Genomic DNA, 12,170 nt, shown 5'->3' with positions numbered 1-12,170 from the left:
ATGCCAGCCAGCCCCACCCCCTCGTGGGCTGAGCTGGCCACACACACACACACACACACACACACACACACACAAATAAATAAATAAATTTAAAAAAATCTGTTTCTAGCAAAGACCCTACAATTATTAGTTCCTTACCAAGAAATTTTTTAAAGGTGTTTATAATGTTTTTTCTTTGTGCGTGTGGTACTGGGAATTGAGTAAGCCTAGTACCGTCACACTTAGCTAAATTCTCAGCCTTAAATTTTTTTTTTTTTTTTTTTTTTTTTATATTGAGACAGGATCTTGCTAAATTGCTGAATTGCTAAATTGCCTGGGCCAGGTTTGAACCTAAGATCTTTCTGCCTCAGCCACCCAGACTACTGAGACTAAAGGTGTGCACTAACATGCCTATCTGGGTTTTTATAGTTTCTAATAGGGCAGATAAGAAATTTATGTTGTCATTAAGAAGATATTTAAAATAATATGCCATATGTTGATGCATATATTTTATTAGAGTCATTCATAATCGCAGAACATTTGAAATAATAAAAATGTCCAACAAGATTTTTCTTTCTCTTTTTAGAACTTTTACTTTGGCTTATATAAATATTGGCCTCATACATATGCTACACATGGATAATTACACTGAGGCCATTTGGCACTTTTCTGAGGCTATTAGAGTTGATCCTTTGTATATTCAGAGCTATATGTGTAAAGCAGAAGCCTATTATAAGGTATTTAAGGTTTGAGACTATTGAATTTTAAAAATGTTTTAATTTTCTGGATGTTTCTCAACTTTGAGTACACTAATGTATTTTTTTTAGCTAAATATAGAGATTAATGGATTTGTAGGCAATAAGTTTTTAGCAGAATATTTAACTCTAATTACTTACAAAGCCTCTATTTATGAGAAAATATTTTGTTACTTTCATTTTTAAAATGTAATGTAGGTAATGTAGTACCTACTTTTTCCTTATTACAGAAGTTATATTTACTGTAGATTTTGTATTTATACAGATAAGGAATAATAAATATGTGTATGAAAATGAGTTAATTTAAAAACTGCCCATATTTTTATTCCATGTAGATCATTACTTCTAATATTTTGGAATTTATTGATATATATATATATATATATATATATATATATATATATATATATATGTATTAGTGAATGTATGGGTTCATAGCATGGGATATATGTCTAGAATGGTATCTGAACTAGTATTTCCTTTAAATTTGATTTACTTTTTACACATTGTTTAAAAGTTTAGAAGATGTACTGTATCCAAATGTAATAAACTCAGTAAATAATAAATTCAGAAAATAGTAAAAGTCATTTCTGACTCCAACCAAATCTGACCTTACAGGGGCCGGCTAGATATCTCAGCGGACTAAAGCTCGTGCTTAGGCAGATGCAGGGACTAGGTTCGATTCCCAGTGTGCCATGCTGGCTCCGCCCCCAGGGCTTGCTGAGAGGGTGACTGAGACTAGGTGTGGTGACATGCACCTGTAATCCCCGCACTTGGGAGGCTAAAAACAGGAGGATCACTACAAGTCTGATCTGTGTAGTGAGACCCTGTATACTCTGTACTAAATACATTTAAAAAATTGTTCTTACAGAAGTAACTACTATAAACTTCCTTCTCTATCCTTCAAACAGATACCTCTTTCCACCAAGACATTGTAATTTCTAACTGTCCTCTCCAAGACACTGTAATTTCTCCTCAGTATTATTCAATACCCTGTGGTCTTCTTGCCTCTGCTCTTTATTATTTTGATGGAGCTACAACATAGCAGCCTAAAGGGGTTCAAGCAAATCATGTCATGTTATTTTACTTCTTTGCTCACAAGCTTTCAACGGCTTCCTTTTGCCCTTACATTGAAAGCCAAAGACTACAAAAGCAAAGAAGATCCCATAGGAGATGACTGCTCATTTCCTTCTTGCCTTTGTTTCTTAAAAATTCTCCAGATATATTGGTTGTAGTCAGTATAACATAGGTTATGCTTGGTTAATAAACAACCTCAGAACCACTGTATTAAAACATAAAGACTCATTTTTGCACTCACACTACTTGTCCATTGAAGACTGCCTGAATTTTCTGCTCCCCAGTGTCTACATGACAGGACTCAGTAGGATTGGAGTCCCACCAAGAGTTTTCAGCTTCCAGATGATGGAGGTAGAAGATGGAGGGTGGGCTCGGTGTTATCCCAGGGAAGGTTTGTTCTTGACTCCTACTGGGGGAGATGTGGATATTTATAAAGCTTTTGCTTGTCCTAAACTCTTTTCTGTTCAGAGAGGCAAAAATGTTTCTACAATGCTGTTTAAATACATTGTGGTATATTTACATTATAGAATATAACAGTCAACAAAAAGAATAAATAGAGCTCTGCCAGCTGACATGGAATTTCCATGAGATATTTTTTGGTTAAAAAAAAAGAATGATAGTGTATAATATGAAATTGTGAAAATAAACCAATTAGAAATAATTAAAATCAAGCCTTGTGTATGTTTATAGAAAAATACATTCTCCTATTGTGTGAGTTCCGCCTCCGTAGATCTTTTTATTTTAGTTTTATGTGCTAGTTTATCAGTATAAGTGAGATTTGGTGAAACAGGTGTTATAGTTCAGGGAGAAAAACTGAAAAGTTAAATAAAAAAGGAAAACAGGCACAATCTAGAATATGTGACATAATTATATCAGTGTAAGATGACATGTGTGGAATTGTATAAGCATCCTTCATATTAAAGTTCAATAACTTTAAAACTGAAATACTGCATCATAAACACTTATTTTACTTCTTTATAATTGTCTTGATGATTCTTAAGAAAGTCATGCAAAATTTCTGCGGTGGGGTAAACATCAAAAAGGAAACATTTGGCTTCATTAGAACCTAAGCTTCTGTTTATCATTCAACAGTTGCATAAATGGAAAAGTGCAGTGAATGAGTTATCTCGTGCTATCCATCTTCAGCCAGACAGAATTCAATTATATATAATAAGGTATGAGCATAGAAATCAAATTCTGGTCAAGATTACTTAGCATCTGAGCAAGCTGTTGGAACCTTTAGTTTTCTCTTGATTCTTACAACCTCTTCATTATGCATTTAACCTCCAGCAATGGGCCTGCATCAACCAGCAAGCCAGCTGTCAGTCTTCACTTTGTTAAACTTTAAGATAACCTATTACATAGAATAACCAGTCCTCACATGTGTAAACATCATATTGTCTCCCTAGTGTAAGAGCCTGAAAGTATGTATAAAAATCTGCAAGGTACCGTAGATATAGTAAAAGGGGAAGAAACCATGCAAAAGACATAAACAACTGAGATGAGAGGAAAAAGAAAGAAAAGAAGGAAAAAATCATGCATGTATATACGCAGGATTGTTAAAGCGATTATACTACTGATTTCTGTCAGTTTTTTTGAAAGTAGCAGTTAATGCTTAAAATTTTTACTTTGATCAGTTTTACATGCTTATATCTTCTATCATATAATTTTATATGAAGATGACAATGTGCAGTAAAAACCACTATTGAATGTTTATCATCTTCTTGTATTTTTTTAAATTGTGCATTGTTTCTAATGTCTTATCTATTATTTTTCTATTTTCTTAAAAAAGTCCAGATCTTTTCTTTTGCTTTATCTTGCATCAAAACACAACTACTTACTGTTTTAAGTCTTTAAGGCTTTCTACATTATTAATTATATAGTTATTACATATCTGATGAGAGTAGGGTACTACATTTTGAACAGTTGTTTTGATTGTGTCCTGAAAAGGTACTAAACCTAGCCCTAAGCTATTTCAGTGGGAAAAAAGACACATAGAATTGTATTTGAAATATAGTAGAGCATGCTATAAGTGAACTCTTTGCAAGTAATCACTACCAAAAACATACTCTCTAAAGATTGATAGGCCTTGGAAAATAAAATGGAAGAGTGGTTTCTGATAAAAGGTTGCTTTAAGTTCAAACCACATTTCAGCAACTTATGTAAATACTTTTTCCTTTTTTATAGTCCTTCACCTTTAAATAATTTCTTAGCAACAAAGTATAACATTTTAAATAAGGATAGTTGCAAGAATGGATTTGCCTATTTTTTTTGCAGCTTCACATATCCTAAATTAATTCATCACATCTCCATGTTCATTTTGACATCACTATAAAGTGCCTATAATTTCAAACTGCTTTTTATGCGTATATAAAATATGAATACATGTATTTATTATAATGAAATTTTAAAGAACTTATAATGAGAAACTTTGACATAGAAAAAATTTTATCTGCTTAGAGTGTAACAGCTATTATTTCTTCCAGAGGACAATATCTTCTTATGATGAGATGTTATGATCTCGCAAAGTTCACTATTTATCAAGTAGCAGAAATGAACAAAGGTAAATGTAATTAATGCAAAGATATAGTTTTGATTTAAATATACTTCTTTAAAATCTTTATACTACTTGTAACAATTATGTATGAATATCATGAAGGCTTCTCTTGAATAACAAAGATTTTGAAACTTCAATTACACTTATATATAACCAATTGGTAAAATGATTCAGAGTACAGTGAATTTTGTGAAAGAGGTTGTTATAGGATTTCCTAGACTTCAAATTTCACTGTTTTGATATGTAATCAGAATGCCTTTATGTTTTCTGATTGTACGCAGATTTTGGTATAATATTGATTCATTAATTCATATTATAAATAGATATTATTGAAATGCTTTACTTCCTTAAATTATTTTTTAAACTGTTGATATTTGGCAAAGACACTGACAAACTTTTTTCCTCGTAGGTCTCATTGGGTTGAGCCCGATACAGCAAGCACACATTTATTCATTTTGTGAAAACCATGACAAGGCCATTCAGGTCTTAGAGGGAATGTCCGGTCATAGATCAGAGATGGCCATGTTTATGTTGTTAGCAAAAGTTCAAATGAAGGCTAAGAAAATCAAGGTGAAATTGTTTCTAGATAACCTTTGTTAAAACTACTAATGAAACTTATGCATTGTACTTAGTATGACACTTAAAGATTTTGTTACTAAAGTGTACTATTTACTTGTATTTATATGTACCAGCATTTATTGTACTATTTACTTGGTTTTTAATTTTTTGTATTTAGGACAGGGTGTACAGGGTCTCACTCAAAGTGATTGGACTCGTAGTGATCCTCCTATTTACAACCTCCCAAGTGCTGGGATTATAGACACATGCCATCACACCCAGTCTCTTTTTTTAAAAATTATTTTATTTTTTAAAATTAATTTCATTGAGAAATAAATAGCAATGAGACAGTTTCAAAACAGGTTAGTAGGACAATTACAATAATTAACACATTGCACATTGTTGTCTTCATAGTAGTTATTCATAGTACCAGATGCAGACATATCCTGTTCAAACACTACTAGTACAAATCTTTCTTCTCATTGAATTAAGAGAAAGTAGCTGTATATCTATCCTAACTATTTTGTATATACAGATACAAAATTGCCCCTCATTTATATCCCGTTTTGTTTAGTTTTTTCAGAGATGGATATTCCATTGCCGCTTAAATATTGTAGGTGTGTGAATTCAGCAAAGAATCCACATCGTTCAGGGTTTCAGGGTAAATCCTGAGGGGACCTGACTGACCTTGTCAGATACAAAAGTTACATTTCTTGTTATATAGGTCTTCCTTTATCTTGGTCTTAACCATCCAGCAGTAAAGTATAAAAATGAGGTATAAAAAGTAAATCCATATTAGTATGCTGAGCTGTAAAAGGCTCAAGTCAACACCTTCTGACATTGCCAGTCCTATGGTTAACCCACTAGTATTACAAACCACTAGACGATATTCGATTATTTTTCTGAATTCATGCCTGGTCTCAATGGCCATCTCAGCAGGCCCTGGTGGTGGGGCCAGCACAGCAGGCCCGGGGTTCGAACTCCCGGCCCCTGCATCTGCCTAAGCAGGAGCTTTAATCCACTGAGTTAGCTGACCTGCCCTATACTATTTCCTTGTTCATTCTGCTATTAACTAACATTTGTGCTAATCTCTTTTTTTTTTTTCCCTGTTCAGGATATAGCTTCTCTAAATACTCTTTTTTTATGTCTTTTGTTACTGTATGGTGTAGATCTTCTCAAAATATTCCTAGCAGTGGAATTGATAGTGTGTAGAGTGTGAATATTTAACTTTAAAGAAAATGACACTTTGTTCCATAGAGTTGTACCAATTTATTATCCCACCTGCAGCATACGAATATTAATGTTGCTCTGTTTCCTCTGTTGTAAATGATGTGAGGCTTTATTTTTGGCAATTTGATGGATAAAAAACAATGTCTCACTATTCTTAATTCACATTTCTCAATTTGAGTATCAAGTTGAAAGCCTATTTATGTTTATCAGCTACTTATAGTTCCTGTTCTGTTAATATCCTATACACTACATACCTTTGTGTTTGCTTTAATGATTGTAGAAATTAAAAAAAATCCTATATACTATTTCATGATTGTGTTCCATGTATCTTCACATAATTTGTGGCTTGCTTTTAACTGTCCTTTTGTGTCTTTTAATGAACAGAGATTAATGAGATTAATGTAGTTGAGTGTATTTTTAGTGTCATTGTTAAAGCTTTTTTAGAAATCATCTTTAAGAAGTTCTCTGTGCTCAATGAGATATCCTGTATTTATTGTTTTGCTTTTTGTCGAAGGCTTTATCTAAAGCTGATTTTTAAATTTAAGTAGATAAATATTCAAGTTTTAGCTTTCACGTGAAAACCTAAAATGGTGCAAGTTGCAGATACCATATAATGTTTTTTTTTCCATATAATGTTTTGATGCATGTGTACATTGCATAATGTTTAAATTTAGTTAAACATTTATCTCCTCAAAAATTTTTGTTTCTTCACAGTGAAAATTAACAAAAGCCTTTCTGTTAGCCTTTGAAATGTATAGACTTGGTTGTTATTTTGGGCACCCTATTGTGCAACAGCACACCAGAATGTTTTGCTCCCCTCTAACTGTAACTTTGACCCACTGATCAGCCTTCTGTCACATTTTTAGCCACTCTCCTCTCCCTGGCCTTTAGAAACTACCAGTAAGCCCTCAACTTCGAAGACACCAGTTTTTATAGATTCCATACCTGTGTGAGCTCATGCACTAAGTGTTTTTCTGTGCCTCAAGTTGTCACTTAGTGATCTCCAGTGCCATCTGTGTTGCTGGCAAGGACAGCGTTTCATCTTTCTTCTGGCTGAGCAGAGTCCCACTTTGTACATTTATCATATTTTCTTTATACACACACTTGTTGATGGCCATTTAGATGGTTTTGATTTCTCAACAATTGTCAGTTATACTGCACTAAATATGGGGCTGTGTGTGTCTCCTTGACATGTTGATTCCATTTTGTTTGGATGTGCACTTAGCAGTCGGAGCACGGATGCATATGGCAAGTCTAGTGTTGATTTTTTAAGGAACCTCTGTGCTGTTCCTCCAACAGTACGCAAAGGGGGAGAGAGAGAGAGATCTCATGAGGGGGAGGTGGAGAGGAGAGAGAGGAGAGAGGAGATGGGAGAGGGGGATACAGAGAGGGAGAGAGAGGGATAGAGAGACAGAGGGGAGGGGAGGAGAAGGGAGGGACAGGGGAGGAGAGGAGGGGTGGGAGAGGAGAGGACAAGAGAGGAGGGGAGAGGAGAAGAGAGGAGAGGACAGGAGAGAGAGAGAGAGAGAGAGAGAGAGAGAGAGAGAGAGAGAGAGAGACATTCTTATTCTGCTGGCCTTAAAGCAGCAAAGATCCATAATGTGAGCTGGCTGTGGTCATGTTCCCGAGGCAGGGAATTGCTGTGTCATGTAAAATATCAGGGAACCTCTAGCCAGTGATCAGTAAGTGCTCTATACCTCAGCCATGCAGCCATAAGGAAATAACATCTTCCAACAACATAAATGACCTGGAAGATCTGTGCTAAATTGAGTCTCCAGATGAAGATGCCTCTAGTTAGCACCCTAGACTGTGACCTAAGGGACTCAAATAAAGGACAGAATTTTTGAGTTTTTGGAGTTTATTTTACCCTCAGTAATAGAGAACATTACGATTTTAGTATCAGCAAGTGGAGTAGCACTCTAATAAATACCTAAGGACATGGCGGAGTTCTATAATGTAGCAGTGGGGCAGATGTTGGAGAATTTTTAAGCAGTCTGATAAGAAAGCCTATACAACCTCAGACAGACTGTTAGTAAATAGCTGGTCTTTAGGAATGTTGCCACTGAGAACTCAGCAGTGAATGAGGAACATCTTATTGGAAATTTTAAGAAGGTAAGACTTAAAACCACAACATAGTGGTAGAAATTATAACAGAAGTGTCTCCTATAGTTATGTAGAAAACAGAATCAATCATCTAGGACCTTGTGTATGTAGTTAAGGTGGTTTCCAAGGTAAATAGTAATAGCACTGCCAGGTTGAAGTGTGAGAGGAGAGAAAAAACTACTACACAAAGTAAACCAGGACTTGCTGATAATTTTGAGCCTTTCTTGAGGTGGCAAGAGATGATAAAATTTAATTATCCACTATTGCTTGATGTGTTGGCTTGTGCCTGTCATTCAGCACTCAGGAGGCTGAGGCAAGAGGATGGACTTGGAACTTGAGCCTAGCCTGGGCTACACAGACAGCACAAGAAAGACATTCACTGTAAGAAAGTATGTTCTAGAGAAAAGGGCAAGGTACAAGGGCACATCCTTTTGTTAAAATCTCAGAAAGATTATAAATGAGGGCTGCTGAAAGTGTGAGAATGTTATCCTCAGGCATCTCAGTAAGAGGCAAAGGCAGAAAAGCATTATCTTTCAAAAAGTAGTGGAGGGCTGGGGAAAGAGCTCAGTGGAATAAATGCTTGCCTGGCAAGCGCGAGGTTCTGAGTTCGATCCTTGGTACCATCAAAAAAATAATAGTGGAAGTGGATTTAGTTTAATGGAGAAAGGTAATGCCTGTGAAATGCACGAAACGTCTCCAGAGTTTGTAAGAGAATGATTTCTTCAGAAAGCCAGTTTGGAGAAAAAGACATAAAGTGCAAAAGGAAAAGCTGCCAGGCTTCCAAAACATATTGGTAGGAAAGAGATTTACAGAACAACTCAACTGCAAACATGTTCAATGTTTTATGGAAAAAGGAGTGTGACCCAGAGGACAAGACCAAGAGCCGAGGAACAGGACTGGGTCACAGAGAATTATTCGCATGCTTTGAAACCCACTCAAGAGATTGGATATTTGCTCAAATGAATGTCAGGAATGCAGTGAACTAAGAATGCCTTTTAATCCTTCATTTCTCCTTTTTTATTTCAGTTTATTAGTACAGGATTACAGTACATAGTGTTTTACATTCCTTGTGTGAAGGTAGTACATGCACATAATATACCTTAATTTCTCTTTTTGCCCTTTTTTTGGATCAAAATCTCTGTGGATATAATTGTGTGCCTGATCCACCATTGTATTTTGTTTTTTCTGGGGGGAGATAAATTGTGTCTTCAGTTTCACAGGTTCATAGGCGGAGGAGTTGTGTTCCAGGAGTGGAACTTAGTAGATTTATTCAAAGGATTCATTCTTACTTGAACCTGATTTAAATGATGAGATTTTGGACTCGAGCTGGTGAAGTAATAAGATGAGACTTTCAGAGACCTTGGAATGGAGGGATGTACTTTGCATACAGCAGAGATATGGAGCCCTTTGAGCTAGGGAGTGGACTGTGGCAGACATACCCAAAAGTTACCCTCAAGTGAATCTCACCCTGTATAATTTCCTTCTCTTTAAATAAGAGTAAGACATAGGACCTACTTCTACTCAGTATAATGTATAAAAGTGAACAGGAGGCCATTACTTTGATTATGGTGCAATACATAAGACTTTCTCTTAGCAAATTGGAGAGAAAGCCTCTTGGGCTGGCCTGGCTGGAGAAAACTATGTGCTGTAATTGTGCAGAAGGTCCTGTGGTAGGGAACTGCAGTAGCAAACAGCTAGCAAGAAGATGATACTCTTAGTTTAGAGAATGACCACTGGCTTATTAAAGTTGCAAGGAAATGACCTCCTCCAGCAATAGAAATGTGGTTGGAAGCTGTTTCCTTCCCAGCAAATTCTCCAGAGGACAATATAGTTCACCTGACACCAAAGCCACTGCTTTGTACGAGAGGGCAGATGGCAGAGCTAAGCCGTCCCTCACCTCCTGCCCTGTGGAAACTGTAAAATAATAGATGTGTGTTCCTTTAAGCTGTCAAATTTGTGATAATTAGAGTTGAAACAATACAAAATGAATGCACTGAGGTTTGAAAAGAAGAGTTATTTGTTGTTTTTATTGATAACTTCCTTATTGCAAATGCAGAGGTCATTTTTCACCTTATACTTCATTGCTTCTTTCCTGGCCATAATTTAAGTTGTTGATCTCTCAGTCCTTTCACAAATACTACTTTACAATTGTTTTTCCTCTCTTTGACCCAACTCCTGTTGCCATAATTGAAAGTCTGGCATCATCATTGACCTTCTTCTAATCTCAGTTTCCTCCAGATGTATCTTTCCCTTTATCTGTCTCTGTCTCTCTGTGTCTGTCCGTCTGTCCGTCCGTCCGTCCGTCCGTCTGTCTGTCTGTCTTTCTCTGTATGTGTATGTGTATGTTTGTCTCTGTTTCTCCCTCCTTCAAGTTTTTATATTCATCAACTATGGTACTGTCCTCTAGATCTCCCTACGGAGGCGTGTGTGTGTGTGTGTGTGTGTGTGTGTGTGTGTGTGTGTGTGTAGGGTCTCACTATGCAGCTCCAACTCATAGTGATCCCCCTATTTTCAGCCCCCCTTGTGCTGGTATTACAGGCACACAGCACCATACCTGGACATTGTCCACCTTCCTGGGATGGGGGCCAGGGCAGCATGTGATACCAGGAATCAAACCCTGGTCCCTGTGCTTGCCTAAGCAGGCACTTAGTCCACAGAGCTATCTTGCCAGCTTTTCCCTAAGGAGATTTTTGTACAGCAGCAAAGGAGGAAAGAGATGGAAAAGGCAGGAGGAAGTGAAGATGGATTTACTTTAATTTAAATATAATAGAATCCTGGAATAGGCTAAATCCTTAATGACTCAAAGAGATAGTAAAGGGCCAAAGGTCCAAAAAAGGAAGGAACAATAAATGCTGGTCAGATGGGGCATATAAATTGAGGGTCAAAGAATGAACTCTGAAAAGGAGCAGAAAGGAGGACATTCAAAACTAACAGAGAAAAATGTGAAAATGGATGAAGACATTCCCATACTTAAAAGTAAAAAGAAGAGGCCTGGTGTGTGAGTGGGACCACCTGGACCTGACAGACCCTCCCTCCAGCCAGTGTGCAGGCCTGGCATCTGTGTGGGACTGCCCGGGGCCCTCCAGATCCTCACTCTAGCCAGTGCCCAGGCCTGGCCTGTGAGTGGAACTTCCTCCATCAGACAGGCCCGGTGGAGAACCCTGCAGCAGAACTCTCTGCAGAAAGGCTAGAGACATGACCCAGCCAGCTGATCCAGGAGCAGAGCATCTTGCCAGCATGGCACAGTGGATTCACTTCCAAGGGTTGCAGTAGGAAGAAGTGGAGCACAGCAGCCAGACCCAAGCCACACCCACCTAGATGAGTTTGAACTTAGTAGATCTGGACCTGGTGCTAAGGTAGTAACTCTGTTAAAGCTATACCAAAGGACAGAAGACAGTGCTATATGAAATGACAAAGGAGAAAAATGCATTCTTAGGCCCTGAACCCACCCAGAACAAATGCAGGAGACAATAGCATACAAGAAATTGGAAAGCACACACCTGAAATCTCTGATTTCAGCATCAGAGATTTATAGCATCTGAAGTAAATAATAATTATAGCATCTGAAGTAAGTAATTAATAAAAAATAATAGCATCTGAAGTAAAGAAACAACTGCAGAAAGGTACAGAGAAAATCAGATCCAAAATAATTTCTGAAGTAAAAAAAGAAATGATAACTATAATGAAAGAAGTACTAAGTACTTCTAAAGAAGACATTGATTAAAAAAAATAGAGGAGAATCAAAAAATAATAGAGGACCACCCAGGCCGCGGGATCCTGAACAGACACGGAGCGCAGGCCCGGCGAGTGAGACTTCCTGGGCCCAGGGATCCTCTTTTGACCCAGGCTTCCGGCCCAGCAGGGAACCCTTCAGCAGAACTCCCTGCAAGGAGGCTAGAGGCAAGACCCAC

At 37.1% G+C, this 12,170-nt stretch overlaps 1 protein-coding gene across 1 annotated transcript in view; it reads left to right on the top strand.

The window, feature by feature from the left end:
- The first annotated feature begins 4,364 nt into the window (after positions 1-4,364).
- LOC101577327 (tetratricopeptide repeat protein 6) overlaps positions 4,365-12,170 on the top strand; it is a 46,127-nt gene continuing 38,321 nt past the window's right edge. Inside the window, exons 1-2 of the mRNA XM_023721820.1 lie at positions 4,365-4,374; positions 4,778-4,938. Coding sequence (XP_023577588.1) covers positions 4,365-4,374; positions 4,778-4,938 — 171 coding nt within the window. The remainder of the gene's footprint in view (positions 4,375-4,777; positions 4,939-12,170) is intronic.

The sequence above is a fragment of the Octodon degus genome, unplaced genomic scaffold (assembly GCF_000260255.1).
Source record: "Octodon degus isolate 3935 unplaced genomic scaffold, OctDeg1.0 scaffold00086, whole genome shotgun sequence".
Classification (NCBI taxonomy): Eukaryota; Metazoa; Chordata; class Mammalia; order Rodentia; family Octodontidae; genus Octodon; species Octodon degus.
The sequence above is the reverse complement of the archived record's forward strand: the minus strand, read 5'-3'. Positions and strand labels throughout refer to the sequence as shown.